Source organism: Chiloscyllium plagiosum, unplaced genomic scaffold (genome assembly GCF_037043375.1).
Source record: "Chiloscyllium plagiosum isolate Xiang-an unplaced genomic scaffold, Cpla_swu_hap1 HiC_scaffold_11, whole genome shotgun sequence".
In the NCBI taxonomy this organism is placed as follows: domain Eukaryota; kingdom Metazoa; phylum Chordata; class Chondrichthyes; order Orectolobiformes; family Hemiscylliidae; genus Chiloscyllium; species Chiloscyllium plagiosum.
The window spans coordinates 43,969,157-43,995,222 of record NW_028270149.1 but is presented as its reverse complement, the minus strand read 5'-3'; the positions used below and the strand labels follow the sequence as shown (position 1 = coordinate 43,995,222).

General features: G+C 38.5%; 1 protein-coding gene across 2 annotated transcripts in view; it reads left to right on the top strand.

The window, feature by feature from the left end:
• The window catches only part of med12 (mediator complex subunit 12), a 197,220-nt gene that overhangs the window by 10,072 nt on the left and 161,082 nt on the right, over positions 1-26,066 (top strand). For both annotated transcript variants that reach the window (XM_087992009.1, XM_043704779.2), the window contains exons 2-7: positions 1,181-1,285; positions 10,515-10,706; positions 14,566-14,725; positions 17,427-17,602; positions 22,572-22,682; positions 23,362-23,634. In XM_087992009.1, the coding sequence (XP_087848135.1) occupies positions 1,181-1,285; positions 10,515-10,706; positions 14,566-14,725; positions 17,427-17,602; positions 22,572-22,682; positions 23,362-23,634 (1,017 nt within the window). The remainder of the gene's footprint in view (positions 1-1,180; positions 1,286-10,514; positions 10,707-14,565; positions 14,726-17,426; positions 17,603-22,571; positions 22,683-23,361; positions 23,635-26,066) is intronic.

The window sequence follows — 26,066 nt, the reverse complement described above, 5'->3', positions numbered from 1 at the left end:
CTGAATATTTTTCTTGAACTACACGGCTTCCTGAAATGGAACTTGTACAGCGGCAGGACAGTCAATCTGCATGCAGCAAGGAAATGCAGGAAGATGGTAAAATCATCTTTCAGACACATGCATGTTGGGGGAATGCCAGGTGGTGTGAGCAACTGTCAAGAGACGCTCATGGCAAGGGAACGTGGGCAGGAAGTGGAATTGACTGTCCAATTTACAGTTGGAAATCTTGACCATACATTGAAGGATTTTTATTAAAATTTAGTAAACTTGGTGCACGATCAGGAAGACATTATCACAAAAAGCATTTGACCATAGACCATGTAGACATTATCAACTCCTTATCTTCTGACTAAAGACAATAGTATTCCTGCTTTTAAGCTTAACAAAGAGGCTATTCATTTTCTCCTCCATGACCTTTTTCTAACTCTCAATCTCCATTGTCACAGCTTATTGTCTCAAATTATGCAGACAAACATTGGTGTCTTTGGATCAATGTGATATAATAGAAGCCAAGCTACCAAAATGGTAGAATGGGTCTGCAGTTTACACTGTTAAAAAAAATCTAAATGTAACTTTCAGCCAACTTGGCTGCAATATTCTTTGGCATATGTATGTTTACCATTCTTTCAATTTTATGATTAGCTTTTGAATTTAACAAAAACAACTTGCATTTCTTTTAAATTGTTATTTAGTTTAAAATTGATTTCTGGACTATTTCTCAATCGTAGCCTTGAGCATGGATTAAGGTGGATATGTTTTGTGATTGTCAGAGAATGCACCAACACGCTAGAAGCCAAAGGTTACAAACACGTTAATTAACAAGTTCGTTATACCTAGGCTCATATTTTAAAAAAAAAATCACACTGGAATGGAATAAATAAGTTATTTGAAGAACAAAAATGAAAACCAATGTTCAAAAAACTTACTTATTACGACATAAAATATCAGTCAAATTAGTTGAAGCGTGTGAGAACAGTTCAAAACATAGCACTATAGAAAAAGAACGTTTTATTTATATAATGTTTTTGATGAGTATTCCATAAGACTTTATAACCAATTAAATACTTTTAAAGTGTATCGCAATAATGCAGGATACTCAGCTCAGAGAATGGGAGAATCGTGTCTTGTGCATATTTGTTGGCTGTTTTACTTGGTACTTAAATGTTCCTTTTTGTTTTAGGATGAGCTGACAGCACTGAATGTTAAACAAGGCTTTAACAATCAGCCTGCAGTATCCGGGGATGAACATGGTAGCGCAAAAAATGTAAATTTCAATCCTGGCAAGGTAAGATGCTCTCACTGTTGCTCAAAGTTTCCTCTGAGTATTGGAACTGTACAACAGATAGATCTGACTGAGAACCTGATATTAAGTTAAAGTGCAAAGTGAGAATTATGAGAACCTTTTGCTAAAATTGAGATCAATAGTAGAAAAGTAATATAACTAATGAAGCTAATAATTATGTAAGTGTGCATACCATTACTATTTTTGAATGTTATTTAAAATGTAAATAAACATATTGCAGTTTAAAATGTTCATCATGATTGATGGATTTTTGAGAATTTTTTTATTCATAAATCTCTATTCACTTCAATGCTATTCATTGTATTTAGTGAGATAGCACAGTCAGTCATTTCTAGTGCTGCAATGTAAAACACAGCCTTATCATTTGTTTGAAAACAAGTGGGAGCGACTATATGTTTATACGCTATTTTCAAATAGAGATGTTTTTCTGAAAAAGTTCTGTGTTTTTGGTAGTGTCACCCTGGTGTGATGTTAAATTGAACTGTTGAATTTTCCAGTGGTTCAGTTGAACTTTAAGAATCCAGTTCCACTATTTGAAGAGGAGTTAATTCTGGTGTTCAGATCAAAGTTTCTCCAATGAACATTCTACAAATAAAGATTGATAAAACATTAGTTTTGTGGTCTATGGGACTTTGCTGTAAATAATACCTGCCTCACAGCACCAGTATCCCTGGTTCGATTTCAGCCTTGAGTGACTGTATGGAGTTTGCACATTCTCCCTGTGTCTCCGCGGGTTTCCTCCGGTTTCCGCCCACAGTCCAAAGATGTGCAGGTCAGGTGATTTGGCCATGCTAAATTGCCCATAGTGTTAGGTGTATTAGTCAGAGGGAAATGACTGGGTGGTTTATTCTTCGAAGGGTTGGTGTGGACTTGTTGGGCTGAAGGGCTGTAGGGAATCTAATCTAATCTAATAATAGTTGGCATAATAGTTATTACAGATCAAAGTTATGCATTGTACTTGACATACTTCAAGTTGGAATAATGAATTAAAAGTGTAAATGTTTTCTTCATAATAACTTTGGACTAAAATAAATAATGGCTCAGAATTCATATATTATATTTTTATCATATAGAATAGAGAGGGGTTTTGTGAAATTTTGTGACATTTGTTTAGGCATGAAAAGTCTGAGGTTTTATTGATTATATGGATCAAAGATGCACAATGTGACATTGCATTCTTTTTATCTGCAGCTGTTGGCAGACCATTACTTCCGGGGTCTGTGTTTTCCTTTAAACTCTTGCCAAGATTTTAAATCGCTGTCCTCCAACTCTGACTGACGTTGTCTAAATATCCTCCACTGTTCATATCAAGGAGACCATTTCCATTTCTTAGTGTTTCTATGACAAGTTTGCATTTTGGCTTGAGAAAACTGACCAGTCTTTTCTTCCTCATATATCTCTGTCCTAGGTATCTCTGGTAATCATTTGCAACACCATTGTACTCTAAGTCTAGTTGCATTTGGAGTTTTCAGAGCACATTTGGAGATAAATAAAAGCAGGGTCTACTACAAGAGCTGAATGACAAACAACTACATGCGCCCTAAAGATGGGTGCAGGAGTAGCGACGTACTCAGATACAGGTGACATCCTCAGTGCTTGGGAGCCTCCTGTGAAGCGCTTCTGTGACCTTTCCTCCGGCATTTGTAGTGGTTTGAATCTGCCGCTTCCGGTTGTCAGTTCCAGCTGTCCGTTGCAGTGGCCGATATATTGGGTCCAGGTCGATGTGCTTATTGATTGAATCTGTGGATGACTGCCATGCCTCTAGGAATTCCCTGGCTGTTCTCTGTTTGGCTTGTCCTATAATAGTAGTGTTGTCCCAGTCGAATTCATGTTGCTTGTCATCTGCGTGTGTGGCTACTAAGGATAGCTGGTCGTGTCGTTTCGTGGCGAACAGAACCACAACAACGAGCACCCAAGCTACAAATCTTTTCACAAACTTTGAATACTCAGATACAATTGAGTTAAAGAAGCTGCCATCAGAGCGGGTTCTACGGAGGCAGGTCATGAAGAGGCAAAATATCTGAAATAATACTTATATTCATTATGACTGTTGCTTTAAGTAATTTAAGCCAGTGTGATTAATGGCCTTCGTGTTCTCTCTTCTACTGCAGCAGCTTAGCAGTACACTTTGATGTTACATTTCTGACACAAAGATGTTTGAAAAGATCCAGCCCTCGTCAACTACTTAATTACTTTTGAATTACAGCATAATTGAATTGTCTTTGTCTGATACAATCATCTGTTGCTGGTTGGTTACTAATCTGCTATAACAAATGTTAGTATACTTAATGAGATAATTTATGAATCTCAAAATGGCTTTTTTATATGAATGTACAAATTCAAGGTGGCACCGTGACCTTGTTAATTTACTACAGCAAGCATATTGTTAAAAATGACTGAAAGTGGGCAAAATTTAAGCTAAACTATTATTTATGAGATTTGGTGTTGCAGAATTGTCAAACACTTATTCCTCATCCTTAAGTACAACGAGATACTGATGAAGTGCCTTAAATCATTGCAGTCGTTGGGATTTAGATATACCCTAAGTGCTGTAGGAAAGGAGTTTGAGGATAATGACCCAGTGACCGTGAAGAACAGTGTGGCTTCAAGTCAGGATAGTGTGTGACTTGAAGGGAAACTTGCAGGTGATGGCGTTCCATACAGCTGATGCCGTTTTCCCTCGGTGGTAGATGTTGCAGGTTTGGAAGATACTGTATCAGAAGTGTGAGTTAGTTGCTGCAGTGCATCTTCTTGATCATATGTATCGATGCCAATGTATGTTTTGACATAGGGAGTGAATTCAAGGTGGTGGATGTTGTGACAGTCAGGTAGACTGCTTTGATCTGGATAATGTTGAGTTTCTCAATTGTTGTTGGAGCTGCACTTAGGCAAGTGGAAAACATTCCATCTCACTTTTGACTTGTGGACAGGCTTTTGGGAGGAAGGAGATGAATTATTAGCAGTGGAATTCATGATCTTTGACCTGCTCTTGTAGCCACAATATCTATATGGCCAGTCCTGGTCTGTTCTATAGATAGTAACCCCAAGGATATTGATAATGGGAGTTCAGTGATTGTAATATTGCTGAATATCAAGGGCCAATAATTAGATTTTCGCTTTGAGATTGTATGACATAAGTGTCACTCATCACTTAACCAGCACAAGCCAGGATGTTGTTCAGGTTTTTCTGTGTCTGAACACAAACTGCCTCTCACATTCTGGGGAGTTATGAATGGTACTGCATATTAAGTGATTATGATATATCCCTACCTCTGAACTAATGATGTGGGACATTCATAAATGAAGAGGCTGAAGGTGGTTGGGACTAGGGCATGATCCTGAGGAGTTCCTGCAATGATTTCTTGGAACTGAGATGATTTGCCTCAATTAACCATGCCCTTTTCCATTTTACGACATACCAGTTGATAATTTTCCCCCTGATTTCCATTGACTATGACTTTGCTAGAACCTCTGACACCAAACTCTGTTAGATGCTGCCTTGATGACAGAAGCAATCATTCTCCTTTCACCTTTGCAGTTTATTTCTTTTGTCCATATTTGGGCCAAGCTGCATTGAGGTCAGGAACTCAGTGGCATGCAGAACCCAAATTTGATAGTATTGCCAACAATCCCCTCCATCACTTCTCTGCTAGAGAGTAGACTGATGGGGCAATAATTGGCTGGGTAGGAATTGTTCTGCTTTTTTGTGGACAGGAAATACCTTACTAGTTTTCCATTTAGCTGGGTAAATTATTATGATTTCACTGGGAAGACTTCACCGAAAATCAAGCACTTCTGTTCCACAAGCTATCACAAAAGTAAAAATGTCGATTAAAACTATCAAATGATCAATATGCCTGACTGACTTATACGTGGGTCAAAACAATTCTTACCATGTTTTGTCATTAACACAAAGCAACTACTTATTGTATGCACAGATATTCTTGTAACAAATGGCAGAGAAGGATGATTATCAATCTACAACCAAGCAATTGGAACTTCAATGCTATCAAACCTAAAGCATTTATTCTGAAATAAGACAGCTTAAGGACAGACCATAAGTTACTGAGTTGTAGCAACAGCAGTCGGCTATCTCAACTTTGAATATATTTAATGACCCAGCTTGTACTGCTTCTTTGGAAAAGAATTCCATGGATTGACTACCCTCTGAGAAAAGAAACGCTTCCTTATCTCTGTCTTAGACTTTTTATTCTGAAATAATGGCCTTTGGTCCTAGACTCTCCTACAAGGTTAAACAAGTCTCTGTGTCTACCTTATCAAGCCCCTAAGAACCTTAAATGTTTCAATAAACTCAACTGCCATTCTTCTGAACTCCATTTGTACAGGGCCATCATACTCAGAATAGCAAAGGTTTGAACTCCCCTAGCGTAGAGGAGTTCAAAACTAAAAGGAATAACTTTTAGGGAAGAAAGAAAGGATTAAGAGGGACCTGAAGGGCATTTTTCTTTCACACAGAGTGGTGTATCTATGGAATGAATGTCCAGAAGAAGTGATAGAACATTTTAAAAGACATTTGGAAAGATAAGCAAAGATTTAGAGTGATGTAGCCTAAACGTAGGCAAATGGAACTGGTTCAATTTAGGAAACCAGGTTGGCATGGATGAGTTGGGCTGAAGGATCTGTTTGCATGCTGTGTGACTCTGACTCTCCTTATAAGAAAATTCCTTCATGTGTGAGATCCCCATTTCTGGGATGCTTCCAAACCCAGCATATGTTTCCTTCGATAAATGGCTTAACTCAGGTGAGAACTGTGAGAAAGTAGCAATCAAAAGTCCAGATCACCAAGGTGTGTTAAATTGTCCCTTATTATCTTTCCAGTTTTAGTAATCATGACATGATGTTGCATGTAGAGTGGGTTTATTTTATAACTTGATAGTTGATTGGATGCATCTAGATCTTCTCTCATATTAGAATTCTTTTAAGATTTTTATTTTTTTTACTCAGATGGGAGAAACCATTTTTGCTTGCTGACTCTGCTTCCGGCTGCACTGTTCACAACAACTTGTAGCAGATTTTACTTAACTAATTCGAGTGGTGTTGTCAGGCCCTGTTTCCTTTACACAAAAATTTATTGTGCCGCTCTGACTTAATGATGTAACAAGCTCACTGCTCCAAAATCAGCATTGCTTTTTATTATTAAAAATGTGTATTTGGTTTTCCAACTTTCAAAACCCTCCTAGCATTTCAGCTATAAAGCAATGTCTGACTTCCATTCCAGTTTGTAGTATAAAAAGGAAAAATATGTGGTCCCTCATAAGGTGTCTGTGTTGTAGCTGTACTGGAACAGCTTTCCTCGACGCACAGTGAAGTCTGGAGCTTAAGGTTTTCATGGTATTGTTGGAAAGTTATCGGAGGCCTTCACAGTATTCGGTACTCGAAGCAATGCATTGATATCACGTGGATTGGCTGAAGATTGTCAACTGTGATGTTGGGCCCTCGGGAGGAAGCTGAGATGGATCATCCGCTCAGTACTTCTGATTGAAGCATTTTGTCTTTGCATTGATGTGCTGGAATAGAAGTGGGCCATTCAGCCTGTCAAGTCTGCCCCACTATTCAGTGCGAGCATAATTGAACGAATACTTGAATGACTTTTACTCACTCCATTCCCATAATGGTGTTTACCATTGGTAATCAGAAATCTATTGATGTCTGCCTTAAACGTACTCAAAAACTGAATTTCTACACTATGCCCTATTGGTAGAGAAATCCAAAGGTTCACAACCCCCTGGATAAAATAATTTCTCTGCTTAAGGCGCATGCCTCCAGGTTTTAGATTCCCCAACGAAGGAAGACATCTTGTCTGCATCTACCCTATCTATGCCTTTATGTATTTTGTAAATTTTGTAAAATGGACTTTGCTATCATTAAGGATGGGAAGATTTGTGGAACATCTCCAAAAGTTAATTGTTTAATTGTTCACTACTATTGAAAACTGATATGTGGCAGGATTACAGAATTTAGATCTGATCTCTTAATTGGTAGGATTGGTTAGCCCTGTCAGTCATGTACTGCTCGACATGCAAGTTGTTCTGTCTAGCAGCTTCGGTAGGTTGGCAATTCATTACAAGTGACACCATGTATCTCTGGTGTTGATCGTGATATGCTAACCTGTACTCTTGAGCCTGAGTTGATCTCCTTGCTTTAAAGCAAAATATTGCAAATACTTGAAATCTGAGACAAATGTAGAGATCTGCCATCTCTGGTGGGTCTGCGCTGCTTGTAGTACAGGACATACCTAAGAATGTTAATGTGGCATTTGGAATATAGTATGTAAGTTATGATTCCATGAATATGACAGTTTGTTGCTTGACTGATAAATAGAACTGTGTTTCCAGTTTTGGCACAAGCCCCCACATGTTGGCAAGAAGGGCTTTGTGGGGTTGATAGTTTGCTATTGTTGATTTTGTTTTATTTATTCATGGGATGTCGGTTTGCTGATTGGACAGCAATTATTTTTCATCCCTAATTGCTTTGGAGGATGTGGTGCTGTTCTGCTCAATTCTTGGAGAGTTTGGATACCCACAGTGTTCTAAGGAACTTTGAACTTTGTCAAACCCAGAGCTTTGACCCAGTGACAGTGAAAGAATGGCAATATTGTTCCACTTTTGAATAGTGTGTGCCTTGGAGGGGAACTTGTAGGTAGTTATTTTCCTGTGCATTTGTTACCCTTGACCCTTTATGATAGAAGTTTTGGTTTTGAAAGATATTATTGAAGGAGCTTCTGTGTGTTACTGCAGTGCATTCTGTAGTTGGTACAAACTGCTACAATTGTGCCTTGGTTGATGTAATGTGATCTGTCTGGTTTCATTCCTTTTCATAAACTTTGTCGAAGTTTTGATACAATTGATTGTCTTGATAGGCAGTTAGAATCAAAATCACATTACTGTGTCTTGAGTGACATGTAAGCTAAAACTGAATTACAAAAAGGGCAGCATAGTGGCTCAGTGGTTAGCATTGCTGCCTCACAGCAACAGGGACTGAGGTTCAATTCCTGCCTCGGGCGACTGTCTGTGTGTAGTTTGCACGTTCTCTCTGTGTCAGTGTGGGTTTGCTCCGGATGCTCTGGTTTCCTCCACCGTTCAAAGACAAGCAGGTTAGATGAATTGACGATGCTAAATTGCCCATAGTGTTAGGTACTTTAGTCAGGGGTAAAGGTAGGGCAGGAGAATGGATCTGGTGGGTTACGCTTCGGAGGGTTGGTGTGGACTTGTTGGGCGGAAGGGCCTGTTTCCCTATTGTAGGGAATCATCTATTCTCATTGGACAGCAGATTCCTTCCCGATAGAACGTCAGTAAACCAATGGTGGTTAGAATAAATCAACAATGATTTCATAGTCACTATTAGATTGTGTTTTAAATTCCAGATTTATTAATTAAAGTTACATTTCACTATTGCTGTGGTGGGATATGAACCAATGGCCCAAAGTGTTATCTTAGACTTCTGGTTTACTAGTCTAGTGACATTACAGATGCCACCGAGCCTCTTCTATGTTCAAATCTATTTTCTACGCATAGTTACAGACTCCGTTTTTGTTTCTTGATAAATACTGATGTAAATAAATTGCTTGCTGCTATATAACTCGTATGAAGATATTGTGAATTATTAAACATGGTGATTACATTTCAAATGCATTTTAAAAGCTTGTTCATAGGGCCACCGTTTATTGCCTATCTTTACTTGCCCAAAGGTCAACCACATTGCTGTAGGTCTGGAGTCACGTGCAGCCCAGACCAGGCAAGGAGTTCAGTTTTCTTCCCTAAAGGACATTAGAGAGCCAGATAGATTTTTCCTGACAGTTAGCAATGGTTTCATGGTCATCATCAGCTTCTTAATTCCAGATTTTTGTTGAATCCACATTCTTCCACCTGCCTTGGCAGGATTTGAACTTTACCTGGGATAGCAAGTTTTGAGAAGATTTGTAGCTTAGGTTGATGATAAGTATGTAAATTAACACGCTGAGCTGGAAGGTTTGTTTTCTCACATTTCATCACCATGTTGAGGTAACATCATCAGCGCGAATCTCAGGTGAAACGCTGGTGGTATGTCCTGCCTCTCTATTTGTAGGCCTTGGCTTCTTTAGGTGGGTGATGTCATATCTGTTTTTTTCCAAGGGAAGGTAGATGGAATCTAAGTCTATGTGTTTATTGAGGGAGTTCTGGTTAGAATGCCATGCCTGTAAGAATTCTTGTGCATGTCTTTGTTTTGCCTGTCCAAGGATATGTGTGTTGTCCCAGTCAAAATGATGTCCTCCTTTGTCTGTATGTATGGAAACTAGTCTCTGGATTAAAAGTCTAGTGAAAATACCATTAAGCTATTACCTCCTCATTGACTATTAAATCTATAAGCAGGATGTAGCAATATTTGTGCACACAAAATCTGTTTAATGAGCATAAGATGAATTACCAGGTGTTCGTTAAGGATGATATAGTCCAGGATGCTGGGAGAATTCTTTTGTTTCTTTTTAATATACCTATGGGATTTTTAATATTCACCTTAATCTGATCAGGTGCACAGTTTCAGTTTTATATCTCCACTAAAATGTCCTAGTTTTAACAGTTTACCACCTTTTGATATTATGTTTTTCAATATGTATATATTTGTTGAAGGTCTTGCTTCAATCCACTACTGTCTGACAGAACTAAGTGTTAGAAGCCAATGGAGCTGTAAAACAGTCTTCAGTGAAGCAGGGAAATTTGAAATGATGACTCAGTTCAGGCGGGTCTCTATACTTTGTGATAAACCTGAGAAACATCGGCAATTATGTGAGAATAGATAGTGTAAAGCCCTTTTATTGAAGAATAATTCTTAGTGTGGGTGAAACTAAAAGTGTTGCCATAGAGGAATTAAATGTGTTAGAGAGCTCACACAAAGTAATTTTAGAAGTCACATGACACCTGATTTCATCTGATAAAGGAGCAGCACTCCGAAAGCTTGTGATTTCAAATAAACCTGTTGGCCAATAACCTGGTGTTATGTGACTTATGACTTTGTTCACTTCAATCCAACACCAGCATCTCCATATCAAAGTAATTTTAGATTAACAGAAATATTTTAACAAACTTTTGTTTCAATGCATTCAGCGCTTCACACAAGCAGCCACCTTTTTGTTACAAATTTACAAAGCAATGAACATTGTAGTTAGCATTTGTGTTACTGGACCCACTCAAATCTCTATTGAACTTTGTTGTAGATCAGCTCCTACTTCAGCAGTATAATCGCAGAGAAGTTACGGTGTAACACATTTCCGGATACAGGCAAAAGGAAGCCTCAGGTTAATCAGAAGGATAGTTTCTGGCTTGTCACAGCTCGTTCACAACCTTCAATTCATAACTGGTTTACTGATCTGTCTGGAACCAAACCATTAACGCAACTTGCAAAAAAGGTAAGTTTGTTTTTAATCCACATTTGTTTTCGCACTTAAGTTTATAAAGATATAATTGTCTCAATGCTGTCATATTTTTCAGCTGCCAACCACTCTAGTATTAATAGTTTTAACTAATTATAGTCCTGTAGTGATGCTCAGTTTAGTGTTGCGAGGTATGTTGGAACACGGCCAAACTGTAATACTTTTATCTGGCTGCTAATAAAATTCGATTTGGCAGGTGTGACACTTTCTTTCTTTTTCTTTTCTTATAATTCCTTTTAGATAGTCAATTTTTCTGCACATACATTTTAAATGGTTTCATTGTAGACTTCTGTATCAATTAGACCATTTAATTCAGCAGTTTTATCAACACCTTTTGGTGCTGCTGATGGGTAGACGTACTAAGTTAGCTTAATCATTTTAATCACAGAGAAATGGTGCGAAAAAGGGCTGTTGACTCTTATCCCACAATCAGCTGGTGTCTTGTCAGTTGGTTAGAAATGTATCTGTTACAATGGGGTTAAAAAACATAAGGTATATACTTTGTACAGTTGCTGTTGGCAAGCATTTGGCGTCACAGAAATCAGGAAGAGTAAATAATTTGTTTGTACAGCAAATATAGAATGATGCAGCATGTTCAACCCACCCTCCCTGTACCAGCTACTTTCGTAAGCTGTTCAACTAAAACCAATCTACTGTTCCAAATGTTTGTAATTTTTAAAATCTACAATTATTACTCATTTCTCTTTTGAATGTTTCTTTTAAATCTGCTTTCTTCGTTCTTTGATCCAGTGCCTTATAGCTTACAATATGTTGTTGTGAGGGAAAAAATAATATTTACTCATGTCTCTTCTGATTTTGTTTATTGATCATTTAGGTCTGTATATCCTGATTACTGACCTTCTGCCATTGGAAACAGTTCCTCCTTATTTACTCTTAGCAAATTATCTATGATTTTGAATACCCCGTCAAATCTCCCTTCCTTTTTGCTGCTCTTAAGGCACATGAATCATGTATCTCCAGTCTCCACATAAGATAAATGAATTGGACTGTGAATATTTTTAATAGGTAATTTTATTTTATTGGCAACCTTTTTAAGTACCTTCTCTTTACTTTAATTCTGTTCATTATAACTACTGCTTCCTTCTTTACAACTGCCTTCACTTTATCTTTGCAGTAAATTCAGAGGCAAGGTATTTATTCAGTAATCCAGCAGTGCCATCCCCACAAGAAAGTCCTATTTGTCATCAATAATTGGTCTCAACTACCTTTGATTACTACTTTTGTTTGCTATTTTATACATTTATGAAGGTTGGCTTACCTTTTTTTAATTGTGACAAATCTATTCTCATTTTCTTTTTTTTAATTCCCTTTTCTTAAATCTTCATTCTGTTTTCTATATTCTGAATATAATTCCTATTGTGTTGGCTGCACAATTGTCATTTCACCTCCTTCTGTCTCATTGTAGCCACTATGTCTTTAGTCACTCAGTGAGTTCCAGCTTTGGATGTCCTTCCTTCCTTTCTTATTTTATCTGAATCATTTGTTCTTTGAAAGCTGCTGAGTGTACAAAATACTGTTTAATCTGTTAATTTTTGATTTCACATACCTACTTTCAATTTACCTCCTTTCCTCCATTTAAGTATTTTTACTTTGTCTTTTTCTGTAACTCAGCTTAACCTGATCATGCTATCTTCTTCAAATGTCTTGCCAATGAAACATGCTTTGCTTGCCTCACTTTATTCCCCAGAACTACATCAACAATGCTTCCTTCCTCACTGGGCTGGAAATGCAGTGATCAAGAACATTATCTTGGACATATTTCAGGGATTCTTCCTCCACTTTATTCTTTACACTGTTGCTATCCCTGTTTCAGTTAGGATAACTGAAGTTTCCCCACTATTTTTCCATAGCTGTATCTTTCTGTAATTTCTCCTCTGTCGTCTTCCCATGATTGGTGGCTTCTAGCTTATAGCAGCACTATGGCTGCACAATTATCTGACTGTAAATAAAATTATCTTCATGTGTAAGTAACATCTGACAGTGAATAAATAATATTCATCAGAACCTTTGAAAAGTCTGAGACTTCCAAAGAAATGTCTCTTGATGGAAACAAATTCCTTTGAGTGATATTGGACAGCATCTTTGATCAGTGCTGATAACTTATTTAGAATGTTATAAATGTTTTCAGTTATCTGTAAACAATGGTATCTATAAAACTGAAACCCAAGAAATCCTTTCTATCTGACAGATGTTAAAATGTTTGCAAAGAGCAACAAGTTTCTTTTGGTTGTCCCATTTCTTTCTTATAAATTCATTTTTTCCCTTTGACTGATCCCAATGTTGGGCTAAAATCAAGAGACACATAGTCTGGCAGGGAGGCATATTCCCAAAGTGACCAATTAAGTGATTACTGTGCAGTTAAGGACAGAGGCCTATCTTTGACCTGCAGACCCAGTCAGAATTCTGAAGAAGTGTCACCAGATTCAAAAAGCTAAGTGTACTTCCTTTCCAAGATGCTGCCAGACTAACTGAATTTGGCAAGCAATTTCCTTTTTTGTTTCAGTCAGTTCTATTTCTCTGTCCTTGCCCAATATGGCACTCTTTGTCCCAAAATGCTAGTTGATGCTCGGTCAGTTGAAATTTTTAAGACTGAATTAGCAAGATTTTTATCAGGTAACGACATTTACTTAGTGGACATGGAACAACAGTGGATAAATGTAATTGAGTTACACTTTAGTGATCATTTAATTAAATGATGTTAAAGGATGAGGAATTGCATGGTCTACTCCTTTTTCTCAGTTAAGTCAAATGGAAAAGGCTTCAAATGCTCAATAGGTCTCTGCATGTTTGGAGAGACAAACAGACATAAAAATTTATGTCAGTGATCTTTATCTGATCCAAAATGTGCTGTAGCCCTTACATTCTTGCCACCCTACCCTAGTCTCCAAATGAGTTCCTTCTACTTGCGCACTGGGGGATCTATAATCTACCCAGCCTCAACTTATTTTACATCTGCATTTAACTTTCTAATCTTTATGCTGTCAGTATCTGTAATATTTCTGCTCTATTGGACAACTCAAGTGTTCGAAAGAGTTTAGTAAATATGTACTCCTTCTGATCCAATTGAATCACTCAATATCACCCCATCGTCGCCCTTCAAGTTCACAGTGCACATATTGAGGACACAGTTTGTTTAAACATTCATGAACAGCTGTGATAGAGCCATATCATGCATTTGGTCCATGCTTTATTTTATTAAGCCAACTTATTATCCGAGAATAATTATGCAAAACAAATATAAATCTGAGTTCCCTTTGTTCGCTGCAAACCATTGCATTATATTTCTGTCATCTTCATCTCTAATTGTAAATACAAGAAGCATCAATGGTAACACCATCTGTTTAGCAGCTCTTTCACTTGTTGATGAGTTAAACCTCATCTATGTTGGAATCCAGTTCTGAAATCCTGCTATTTTTGCATTCCATCTATCATCAGCCTCCACTTTCTCATCTCTTTGGGCTCATTTTGGTTATAGAGCTCACATTATAGCTTCTCTGGCCTATTTGAACCAATCTTCTGACCACCTAACAATGATTTTTTGGATCTTCTGCTGACTGGCATTGTAACTGAATCCTTTTGCTTGGGTATTACCTATTGCTTCCTTTCAAATCCAGCATATTGCCCCTCCCTACTCATCACCTGAAACACTAAACAAAGAAAATCCCATGCTGCATTGTTTTGTCTTTGTGGATCGCTACATTATCTCCAACATTCCACTTGTTGTTTGTAATATGGTCATATTTCAAATTATTAACTTATTCTGAAAGAAATCTTGTGCACTTATCTAACACCCATTTTTTAAACATTTTTTCAGGTGCCTATATTTAGTAAAAAGGAAGAAGTGTTTGGATACCTAGCCAAATATTCAGTGCCAGTCATGAGAGCTGCTTGGCTGATAAAAATGACATGTGCCTATTATGCTGCTATCACTGAAACAAAGATGAAGAAACGTCATGTCATAGACCCTTGTATAGGTAGGGTTAACAAAAAAATATTTCTCTTTAGATTTAAATAAGCAAGTTTGATTGGCTGGCTTTTACTTTTTGCGCATTGAATACACTTTTGTTGGTAAGACTTTTTGAATGAACAATTCCTTTCATTTTACATGCGAAGCTAAGCATGTTGGAGAGAAAGCCAGCACTCCATTAATCTGTAAACTGAATAACATACTGATGTTTCAACATACTAACACAATGGGGAACAACATTTTTATGTATTATGAAGAGAGAGTGCTGATTAGTTTATGAGTAGACTTCAATTGTAGAGGTGTGCTAGTTAGACTGAGTGATAGTTAATTGCCAGGCTTTGTTTACATTTAAATCAGGTAGATTGACTAAATTTGGTCAAAGCAATACCTTGATGAATGAACTAGAGAATGGCTGTCACCTGTTTTATTAAGTTGAAGCAGGTGTAATGTGTGCATATGTTCCTTCTGCCTGTGTTGTCTTAATATGTTCTTCTGCCTTGTGTATTAAAATATGTAGCCTCCAGTATATGCAAGTGTACCACACTACAAATATAGTGACAATCTTAAATTGGCTGTCAGTGTAATTCTTCATACAGTTTAGCTTATTTAGCACATATTATCCAATCATGAAATCACGTTTTTTTTGAACAGTGCATTTTGAGGTTGTTTGTGATAGGTCAGTACCTTACATATTGTAAACAGCTTAAAGAACATATTCAAAAGCAGAAATTGCTGTAAAAACCAAGTGTCACCTGTTGCTCATATTTTTGACACATACCTTACCCTTCCAGGGAAATCAAAGATACGATATTTCTGAAGACCAAAAGCGACAGCCTTAGTCATATTCATGCATTTGCATGATATACAGTGAGAAATGCTCTAATTAGAGCAGCCATTGCCTTGCAGCATGGTTTTGACGTGCTCTATTTCATCAAACTTTGAACAGTGAAGAAATGGCTTGGGCCTTATTTACGATGTGACAGTAAATTTAATCTGATACTTCCATATACTATTGGAATCTCAGCACATATATTGACCAGTGAAGATAAGCTTGCAGTAGACTGTAGATGAGAACTCGATGGCAGATTGTGTAAGATGAAAAGCTTTGATGAAGTGAGTCTTTTTTTTCAGGAACATTCAAGTTCAGTATTACCAAATTGATCGTATACTGACAGTTCATAGAAAAGTTAGTTATTTTTACTGTAATTTATTTTCTTCCTCCCTTTGCTTGAAGTTTTATCTTTCAGAAGTATTGATTGCTTTTGTGTATTGCTTCAGTGACATTTATTCACAGTGAGTGTTGATGGACTCCATCTATAATTGTTTATTTACTTTCTGGGTCAAGTACACCACACATTCAACCTTGAGACCCAGATAGCTCAAGTATTCAACAGTTGGGCCTATCAATTTTGGTATTAAATGGTTAACTGAATATAAATGCCAGTATTAATTGAGTTGGAGAACAAAATTACAGTGCTTTACTCCAGTTGACATTCTACATCAAGAAATGTTTTAATTATCAAGAAATTAAAGAATAGTATTTACCGTTTTAATCGTGTTTGAATACTTAAATACTGCTTAAATACTTAATAGCATATAATAGTATTTAACATGTTGCATTCAGTTGCATTTAGTTCTGGTCACTATATTACAGAAAAGATGTTGAGACTTTGGAGAGGGTGCAGAAGAGGTTTACCAGGACATTCGATTAAAGGAGAGTCTAGACAAACAAGGGTTGTTTTGCAGCAGTGGAGGCTGAGGGGAGACTTGATAGAAGCTCATAAAATTAGAAGAGGCAGAGATAGGGTTGACAGTCAGAATCTTTTTCCCAGAGTTGGAATGCCTAATACAATACTAAAGGGCATGCATTTAAGGTAAGAGGAGGCAAGTTCAAAGGAGATGTGAGGAGTAGGTTTTTTTTCCACAGAGTGGTAGGTGCCTGGAACATGCTGCCAGGTTAGTGCTGGAGGCAGATAAGATAGAGGTGTTTGGGTAAGGTAAGCTCATGAATAAGGAACAAATGGAAAGATGTGGGCCATGGGCAGGCATAAAGGATTAGTTTAATTTGGCATCATGTTTGGCATAACACCATGGGCTGAAGGGCCTGTTCCTGTGCCATACTTAGTTTATGTTTAACAGTTGTCCAATGTACAAAGTGCAAATTTTTGTATAGTTGATATGTTTTGTCTTTTTTTTTAAACACTTTGTAAATAATTTGCTTAATGGGGATAGCTTTGAATTAAAACTTCATTGTTAGGTTTTCATGTCTACTCTTGTCATTCTCAAGATTTTTAATTTAACTTTTATTGTCCTGTAGTAGAATAGCATGGAAAAAGTTTGCACAGTGCTGCCTCTATCTCTGCGTCATAAGAGAATCTCGAGTGTGTGTTGGCAATTTTGTGATTGCAATTGGTATACTTTATGTTCTGGGGGTTACAAAAGCTAAACTAGTAAAGTAAACTAAAATATGCCAGTGCCACTGTTCTGAAAACATCAGTTGGGGAAGTGTGATATTAGGTTGGTTTATGTCTGACTCTGAGTTTGCTTCCTTCCTGTTGTCAGGTTCCTACATGTGTCTGTAATGTCACACTAAAATGCATTGCATGAATAGATGAATATTTGGTAACTTTGGAGTATCATACTTAAATGTGTTAGGATTAAGCAGTGCCAAGTTAAGAAATTTGCAGTAATGTTTTTTTTTCCTGTAGAGTGGACTCAAATCATCACAAAGTACCTTTGGGAACAGCTACAGAAGATTGCTGAGTCTTATCGATTGATGTCTTCACAGAATTGTGGGACACCAGTACAACCCACAGTGCCTGAAGTGGAGCAGGCCATGAAACAGTGGGAATATAATGAAAAGCTGGCTCTCTACATGTTTCAGGTAGTGTATGAACATTATACATACTTGTGAAATACAGTAAATCCTCAGTAACTGTGTGATCGCGACTTTTGGATTCATCTACCCGTGCCAAATAGTGAGTAGCAACAAAATTCAACATCTGCAGCAAAACACATGCATCCACGATTTTTAACCTAATTTTAATCTGTATTTTTAATGGGCTGTGCACGCGTAAATTTAATCATTCATGAGGTTCTTGAAAACGATTCTAGGTGAAACACTGCAAGTTTTCTTCAGGACAGCAATAACTGTTGAATTTAGAACATTTGAAAGTTAGAGCAGTAAGGTTTTTTTTTGAGATAATGAAAGGTTCCCTTCCAACACAGATCATGGAATTCAAATCGTTTGTGGTATGCTGTGATCTTAATAAATTTTGTAGTTTAGGGGTTAGCAACAGAAAAGATGAAGGTCACTGTTTTTGTCTCCATGAAATGCTGCCAGACTTGCTGAGTTTCTCCGACACTTTGCTTTTGTGTACAAGTAAGGATGTTATGCTTCTGTGGTAAGACCATATCTTTAATACTTTGTTCAGTTTTGGTCTCTTTAGATAGTAAGACCAGAAGATATAGAAGCAGAGGTAGACTATTCATCCTAATGATCCTATTCTGCAATTCAGTGAGCGTGCCACTGATTTGATAAGAGTCATACAGCATGGCTCACCATGTCTATGCTGACCAACAAATACCAACCTATGCTAATCCCAGTTGACTGCACTTGGTCCATTTGCCTATTGTGGCCTGGCATTTTAAGTACTCATACAGATGCTTCTTAAGTGTTGCAAGAACCAAAGGGCTTTAGTTTCAGGTGAGGAGAAAGTGGTTTGGAGGAGATCTGGGAAATTTATTTTCACTCGAGGGTGATACATATATGGGATGAACCGAATGGACAGTACGTCCCATATATGTATCACCCTCTAGTGAAAAGATATTTCCCAGATCTCCTCCAAACCACTTTCTCCTCACCTTAAACTTATGCCCTTTGGTCTTAGACACGTCTGCCATGGAGAAGAGATTCTCATATTGTATTCTGTTATGCCTAGTGAGTTTTGAGAAGATTTTGTGGCTCAGGGTGAAGTTCTGGATGTAGGTTGGCTCGCTGACCTGGAAGATTCGTTTTCTCCTATGTCTTTCATAATATTGTAGAATTCAATCAGATTACTCCTCGACCTCTCTTGGATGCACTTTTAAAAATTTCACCCTGTCTGATCCTTTCACACTAAGGTGATCCCAGTTAATGTTAGTAAAGTTGAAGTCTTCCACGACTATAAATGTGTTTCTCTCGCATCTTTGTGTGATTTGCCTACATATCTGCTCCTGAATCTCCCTTGACTGTTGGGAGGCTTTTTTTTCATTTCTGAACTCTATCCAGTTGGCCTCATTTGAAGACACTTGCCTCATTGCTGCAGTGATGATTTTCTTTATCAATAATGCAATGCCCACCTCTTTTACTCTCCCCTCCCACATCATGCCTGAAATTTCTATATCTTGGAATGTTGAACTGACAGTTCTGACCTTTCTTCAACCGTATCTCTGCAGTCGCAACAATATCCTATTTCCAAGTGATCAGTGCTCTAAATTCTTCTGTCTTACCAGTCATGCTCCTTGCATTAAAATAGGTACAGTTGAGCTTTCTAGGTAGAAGTGAGGACTGCAGATGCTGGAAACCAGAGTTTAGATTAGAGTGGTGCTGGAAAAGCACAGCAGATCAGGCAGCATCTGAGGAGTAGGAAAATTGATGTTTCAGCAAAAACCCTTCATCAGGAATGGAGGCAGGGAGCCTCCAAGGTGGAGAGGTGGGAATGGAGGTGATAGGTCAAAGAGGAGTGTGAGGGAAGGTAGCAAAGAGTACAATAGGTGAATGGGGGTGGGGATGGAGGTGATATGTCAGAGAGGAGGGTGGAGCGGATAAGTGGGAAGGGAGATTGGCAGGTAGGACAGATCATGAGGACAGTGCTGAGCTGGAAGGTTGGAACTGGAGTAAGGTGGGGGGAGGGGAAATAAGAAAACTGGTGAAGTCCACATTGATGCCCTGGGGTTGAAGTGTTCCGAGGCGGAAGATGAGGTGTAGCTTTCTAGCCCATCCATGTGCCTCATCCTGCTCCTTTCTCCTCTATATGCTGGACTGTCCGAATATTCTTTTTATGTAAGATGAAGAAGGGGGCAGGATGTATGCAAATAATGGTAGAGCCCTGGACAGTATTGTCAAACAGAGAGACCTGGGGTTTAAGGTACATAGTTCTTCAAACGTTGCATCACAGGTAGACAGGGTGGTTAAGAAGGCATTTAGCATTCTTTCCTTCAAGCCTCAGACCTTTGAGTATCAGAGTTAGGATGTCATGTTGCAGTTGTACGCATGTTAGTAAGGCCACTTTTGGAATACTGTCTGCAGTTCTGGTAGTCCTGTTATAGGAAGGATATTATTAAGTTGTCAAGGGTTCAGGTAGTGTATGAACATTATACATACTTGTGAAATAAGAGTATTACTGGAACTGGAGAGTTTGAGTTAAGGAGAGGCTGGATAGGCTGGGATTTTTTTCACTGGAGGATAGGTGGTTGAGGGATACCTTACAGAGGTTTGTAAAATCTTGAGAGGCATAGATAAACTGAATAGTAAAAATCTTTTCCCTAGGGTAAGAATATTTAAAACAAGAAGCCATATTTTAAGGTGAGAGGAGAAAGGTTTAAAAAAGACCTAAGGGGCAACTTTTTCACTCAGAGGGTTGTTGATATATGAAACAAACTGCTAGAGGAAGTAGTAGATACAGGTACAGTTAGAGCATTTAAAAGACATTTGACAGGTTCATGAAAAACAATGGTTTAGAGGGATAGAGGCCAAACGCAGACAAATGGGGCTAGTTTAGTTTGGGAAACTTGGTTGGCATGGACAAGTTATAGATCCGTAGAGTCATACAGCATGGAAATAGACCTCTCGGTCCAACTCATCAATACCAACCAAATTTCCCAAACTAAACTAGTTTGGCCCATATCCCCCTCAACCTTTCTTATTCATGTTCCTGTCCAAAAGTATTTTAATTTTTGAACCAAAGGTTCTGTTTCTGTGCCATATGATGCCTTGATTGTATCTGATTGGACCTTATTCCTGAGTTTACATCTACTCTGTGCCCCATACCCAGCTAAATCAATTTAAAACCCCTCCAGCAGCATGAGGAAACCTTCCAGCAAGGATATTGGACCCATTCTGGTTCACTGTGTCCGGCTTGTACAGGTCCCATCCATCCCAGAAGCAGTCCCATGATCCAAAACTCTAAACTCATCCCTCCTACACCATCCCTTTAGCCAAGCATTCATTTGATCTATCTTCCTGTTCCTGTACTCAGTAGCACCTGACACTGGGCATAATCCTGAGATTGCAGACATAGTAATTTTCTTTCATAATTAGCGACTACCTCTCTCAGCTCCTGCTGCAGGATCTAATTTTCTCTTTTTTTTTAACCCATATCGTTGGTATCAACATGCATAACGATTGCTGGCTGTTCACTCTCCCCCTTCAGAACACCTTGCAGCCACTCAGAGACTTCCCTAACCGTGGCAGCTGGGAGGCAACATATCATTTTGTTTGTTGCTGCAAAACTGCCTGTCAGTTCTCCTTACGTTTGAAACTCCGATCCCTCCTATCCCTCTTGCAACCTTTTTCCTCCCTTGCTGTGCAGCAGAGCCAATCATGGTGCCACAAACCTGTCTGTTGCTGCTTTTTGTGATTTATGGGCAAGGACTCCCAAATCCCTCTGTTCCATCGATTTCTGCAATCTTTCTCCATTTAAATAACATTCAGCTCCTCTGTTCTATCTGTGGAAGTGCACATGCTCACATTTCCTCATGTCTTATTCCATCTGCCAAGGTTTTGCCCACTTGCTGTATCTGTCTATATACGTTTGCAGAATCTTTGTGCCAACCTTATTTAGGGAAGGATGTAAATACATTGGAGATGGTTCAGAGGAAATTTCCTAGATTAAAACCTGAAGACCCAGCTTGTTTTGAGAGAGAGTTTGAATCGGCTGGACTTGTTTCCACTGTAGTGTAAAAGAGTGACAGATGATTGAAGTCTAGAAGATTGTGAATAGTCTTTACAAGGTGGATGTGGAAAGGATGCTTCCTCTGTTGGATCAGTCAAGAAGTAGAGAGCACTGTTTTAAAATTGGTGTTCACCATTTTGGAACAGAGATGAAAGTTAAGAGACTTTGGAATACTCTGCTTCAGAAGACGTTTGAGGTGGTGTCAGGGAATATTTTTAAGACAGATGCAGATAGATTCTTATTGGATCGGGTAATAGAGAGTTGTTTGGGGTTGATGGGAAGGTGGAATTCAAAATAAACAGATCAGCAGTGATATTAGTGAATGACGCAGCAGGCTCAAAGATATTTCCATTCTTGCTTCCTCTTTAGAATTGTGGCCTTTTTCCTAGCAAAATAAATCACTTTGCATTTGTTCATGTTGGGCTGGCAGGTGCAGATAAAGTACATTGTACCAGCCTTTTTGAAATTGTACCCAACCAGACAAGATCGAAGTTAGTCATATATATCAGGAATGGTAAGGGTCCCTTTGACCCTGTGCAGCTTCATGACAAACCCACTTCTAACTCAAAGAATGTCCATTAACCACTATTCTCCGTTTCTTGCCACTTGGCCAGTTTTATGTTACTCAGCATGTTGCTGCTATTGCTTTTAGCGTGTGAACTATAACTTTGCTCGCCAGTCTGTTATGCAGCACTGTATGAAACATCTTTTGGATGTCCATGTACACAACTACAACCACATTTCCCTGATCAACTCTCCCTCTCTTTTTACTTCAAGAAACTGCAGCAAGTTAATTAACCACAATTTCTTCAACACTAAAGTTAAACTGGTGACTTGTTTCTAGACCCTTTTTTGAACAATAATATTATGTTTGCAACATTCATTTCTATAGCTCTGATTTTCTCACTTTGGTTACAGGACGGAATGCTGGATAGGCATGAGTTCCTGACCTGGGTTCTAGAATGCTTTGAGAAAATCCGGCCAGGGGAGGATGAACTCCTTAAGTTATTGCTCCCACTGATGTTACAGGTGGGTAAATTTCTGTTTGGCTCTGTTATTCCTGACAGTTAGAGCATACTGTTTATTCAAATAAATCCAGGTAATTTAAAATGTTAGAATTAAAAGCATTGACATTTCAACTATCAATTAATAGCATGCTATCACCAGGCTTGCTTATTTTATCGATGTCATAATAAATAGATTAAAATATTATTTCCATTTGTTTTTAATGCTGTATCAGTACATTACTTGTGAAATACTCCTAATTTATCAATTCAAACTGCTCAACCATGACCATACAGCTCCAGGCAGACAACATAACTTGTGTTCTGAAGAGGAGTTACATCACACTTAAAACATTAACTTTGTTTCTGTCTCCACAGATACTGCCACATCTGCTGAGTTTCTTCACCATTTCTGTTTTTATTTCAAATTTTCACCATTTGCAGTAATCAACTTTTATTTGAGCTTCAATTGTATGTTAGGGTTTTCTGTAAAACAGCAAAAAAACATTTTTAAGTGTCAAATGTTAACTTCACTAAAATCCTAATGACAGTGCTGTTAATATTGTTACATATATTAGTGTACCAATGTTAGCGTGGCTCCAGTCTATCAAGTCACTATACAATTGTCTATATAGATCTAATTGTGAGATAATAACACCCAGTGCACATTAGTGACTTTAATTATGTTTTTCTGCTCTTTGTAGTATTCTGGAGAATTTGTGCAGTCTGCATACCTGTCAAGACGCTTGGCTTACTTCTGCACCCGACGACTCTCCTTGTTGCTTGGGGATAGTGGTAGTAATGCCGTAACAGGAGGACACCAGACACATGTTATGGCAGCACCGACAGGAAATGCTTTACCTTCAACTCCAACACCACCAACTAATGGGTCTAATCAGCCTCAATCTCCATTCATGGATTTTTATATTTGCCCACAGCATCGCCCAGTTGTGTTTGGATTAAGCTGTATGCTTCAGGTATTTCAGAAGTTTAGTTTTCTTTATTGTGCCTTTAATTGAGCTAATGCCAAATAGCCATTGCCTTTCACATTAATAACATAGTCTAAATGAAACAGAAGTTCTATTAATGGATTGAAAAGACAATTTTTATTAAGCTATATAATTACCCTTTGTGACTTTTTAAAAAAAAAATTTACAAGATATAGATGTTGGTGGCTCGGCTTTAATTCCATGCCAATTCATAATTACCCTTGAGAAAGTGGTGCTACATATTTATGAACCACTGCAGTCCATGTGGTGTAGATACATCCACAAAATGGTTTCTTGGATATTGATCCAATGACATTAAAAGAATGTTGATATAACTCTAAGCCGTACTGATGTCCAATTTAGAGAGAATCTTGTACGTGCCGCTGATCCCATGCAACTACTGCTCTTGTAATTTTAGGTAGTAGAGGTTTTAGATTTGTAAGATACTGACAGTGGAGTCTACTGTATGTATTTTATACATGGTGTGCACTGCTGCAACGGTGCAATTGTAGTGGAGAGTGTGAATGTTGAAGGTAGTGAATGCAGTGCCAATGAACTAGGTTGAATTCTCAATCTTTGAGTGTTTTTGGAGCTACACCATTTACACAAGTGAAAAGTATTCCATTGCACTCCTGACTTGCACTGTGTAAATGGTGAGCAAGTTCGAGCATCAAGAGGTAAATTTCTTAACATAAATTTCGTACCGTTCAACCTGCTTTTGTGTCCATAGTATTTTATATGGCTAGACTGTCAAGTGTTTGGTCATTGATGACCTCTGGGACATGAATAGCGACAGATTCAATAATAATATTCTAGTTTCAGCCATGTCGTATAGAGTGAATCAATTGGTCTAAAAATTGAGAGATGATGCTGGGGACTTCCAGGTGTAGGTTGAGGGGTCACAGCTTGGCACGTCTGGCTGAACTAGTTGCAAGTGCTTCAGTACTGCCTTTTACATTGATTTGCCATCATTGTGGATGCAGCATTTGCGTGTCTAATATTCACAGCTGGATGTGACAGCACCATATAACATTGATTTGATCTGTTGGTTTTGGGATTGGTTACCTCTGTCTATTGCATACTGCTTCTATTTTTCGACAGATAAATGTCACATGCTGTAGGTTCACTAGGTTGGCACCTCTTTCTCAGGTATACCCTTTCTTATTTCTGGCATGCTCTCCGCCACTATTCATTCAAACGGATTTTAACCCTTGATTTGATAATTGTGGTAGAGTGAAGAATATTCCAGACAATAAAGTTACAGCTTATAGTTGAATACAGTTTTGCTGCAGTTGATCTGTGGTGCTTCATTGATGACTAGTTTTGAATTAATCAGATTACTTTTTTTAGATTAGATTACTTACAGTGTGGAAACAGGCCCTTCGGCCCAACCAGTCCACACCGACCCGCCGAACCATAACCCGCCCAGACCCATTCCCCTACATTTACCCCTTCACCTAACACTACGGGCAATTTAGCATTGCCAATTCTATCTATTCGGAATCTGCTTTATTTAGCACAGTGGTAGAGCCACAATAAAAAGGTGAAGAGTATGGACAATGTGAATATGGGCCTCTGTCTCCACAATGATGGCTAGTGGTCACTCCTACCAGCATGTTTGTAGATAAATGCATCTGATACAGCTAGATAGGTGAGGAAAATGCCAAATAGGATTTTTCCCCCTCGTTGGTTCTGTTAGCATCAGTCTAGCAGCCATGTCCTTTAGGATTCGGTGACCTCAGTCAGTGGTGGTGCTGCTGAGCTACTCTTGGAGATGGGCATTGAATATGCTGATCTGAGTATATTCTATGCCCTTGCCATACTTAGTACTTTGTTCAGTTAAAGGAGTACTGATTCATCAGGTGTGGGGGGCCGTGCATGATAATTAATAGGTATATTTTTTCCACGTCTGACCTGATTCCGCCTCCACCCTACTCCGACCTATCACCTTCACCTTGACCTCTTTCCACCTATCACATTTCCAACGCCCCTCCTCCAAGTCCCTCCTCCCTACCTTTTATCTTCTCCTGCTGAACACTCTCTGCTCATTCCTGAAGAAGGGCATGTGCCCGAAACGTCGAATCTTCTGTTCCCTAGATGCTGCCTGACCTGCTGTGCTGTTCCAGCAATAAAGTTTCAGCTCTGATTCTGTGAGACTCCATGGAATCCAGAGTCAATGTTGAGAACTCCCAGGGCAACTCCCTCCTGGCTGTGTGCCACTGTATTGTGTCCTGCTGGTGGGGAAGGACATAACGTGCTGATGTTGGCATCTGAGACGTTGCCTGGATGGTATGAATCAATAAAGACTGACCTAATCTGTAATTAGACTTTTACTCTAGGACAGAAGTTGAAACGCACGTATCAGCCAGTTGCACTCCGTAAGACCATCAGATGTAGGAGCAGATGTAGAACATTCAGAC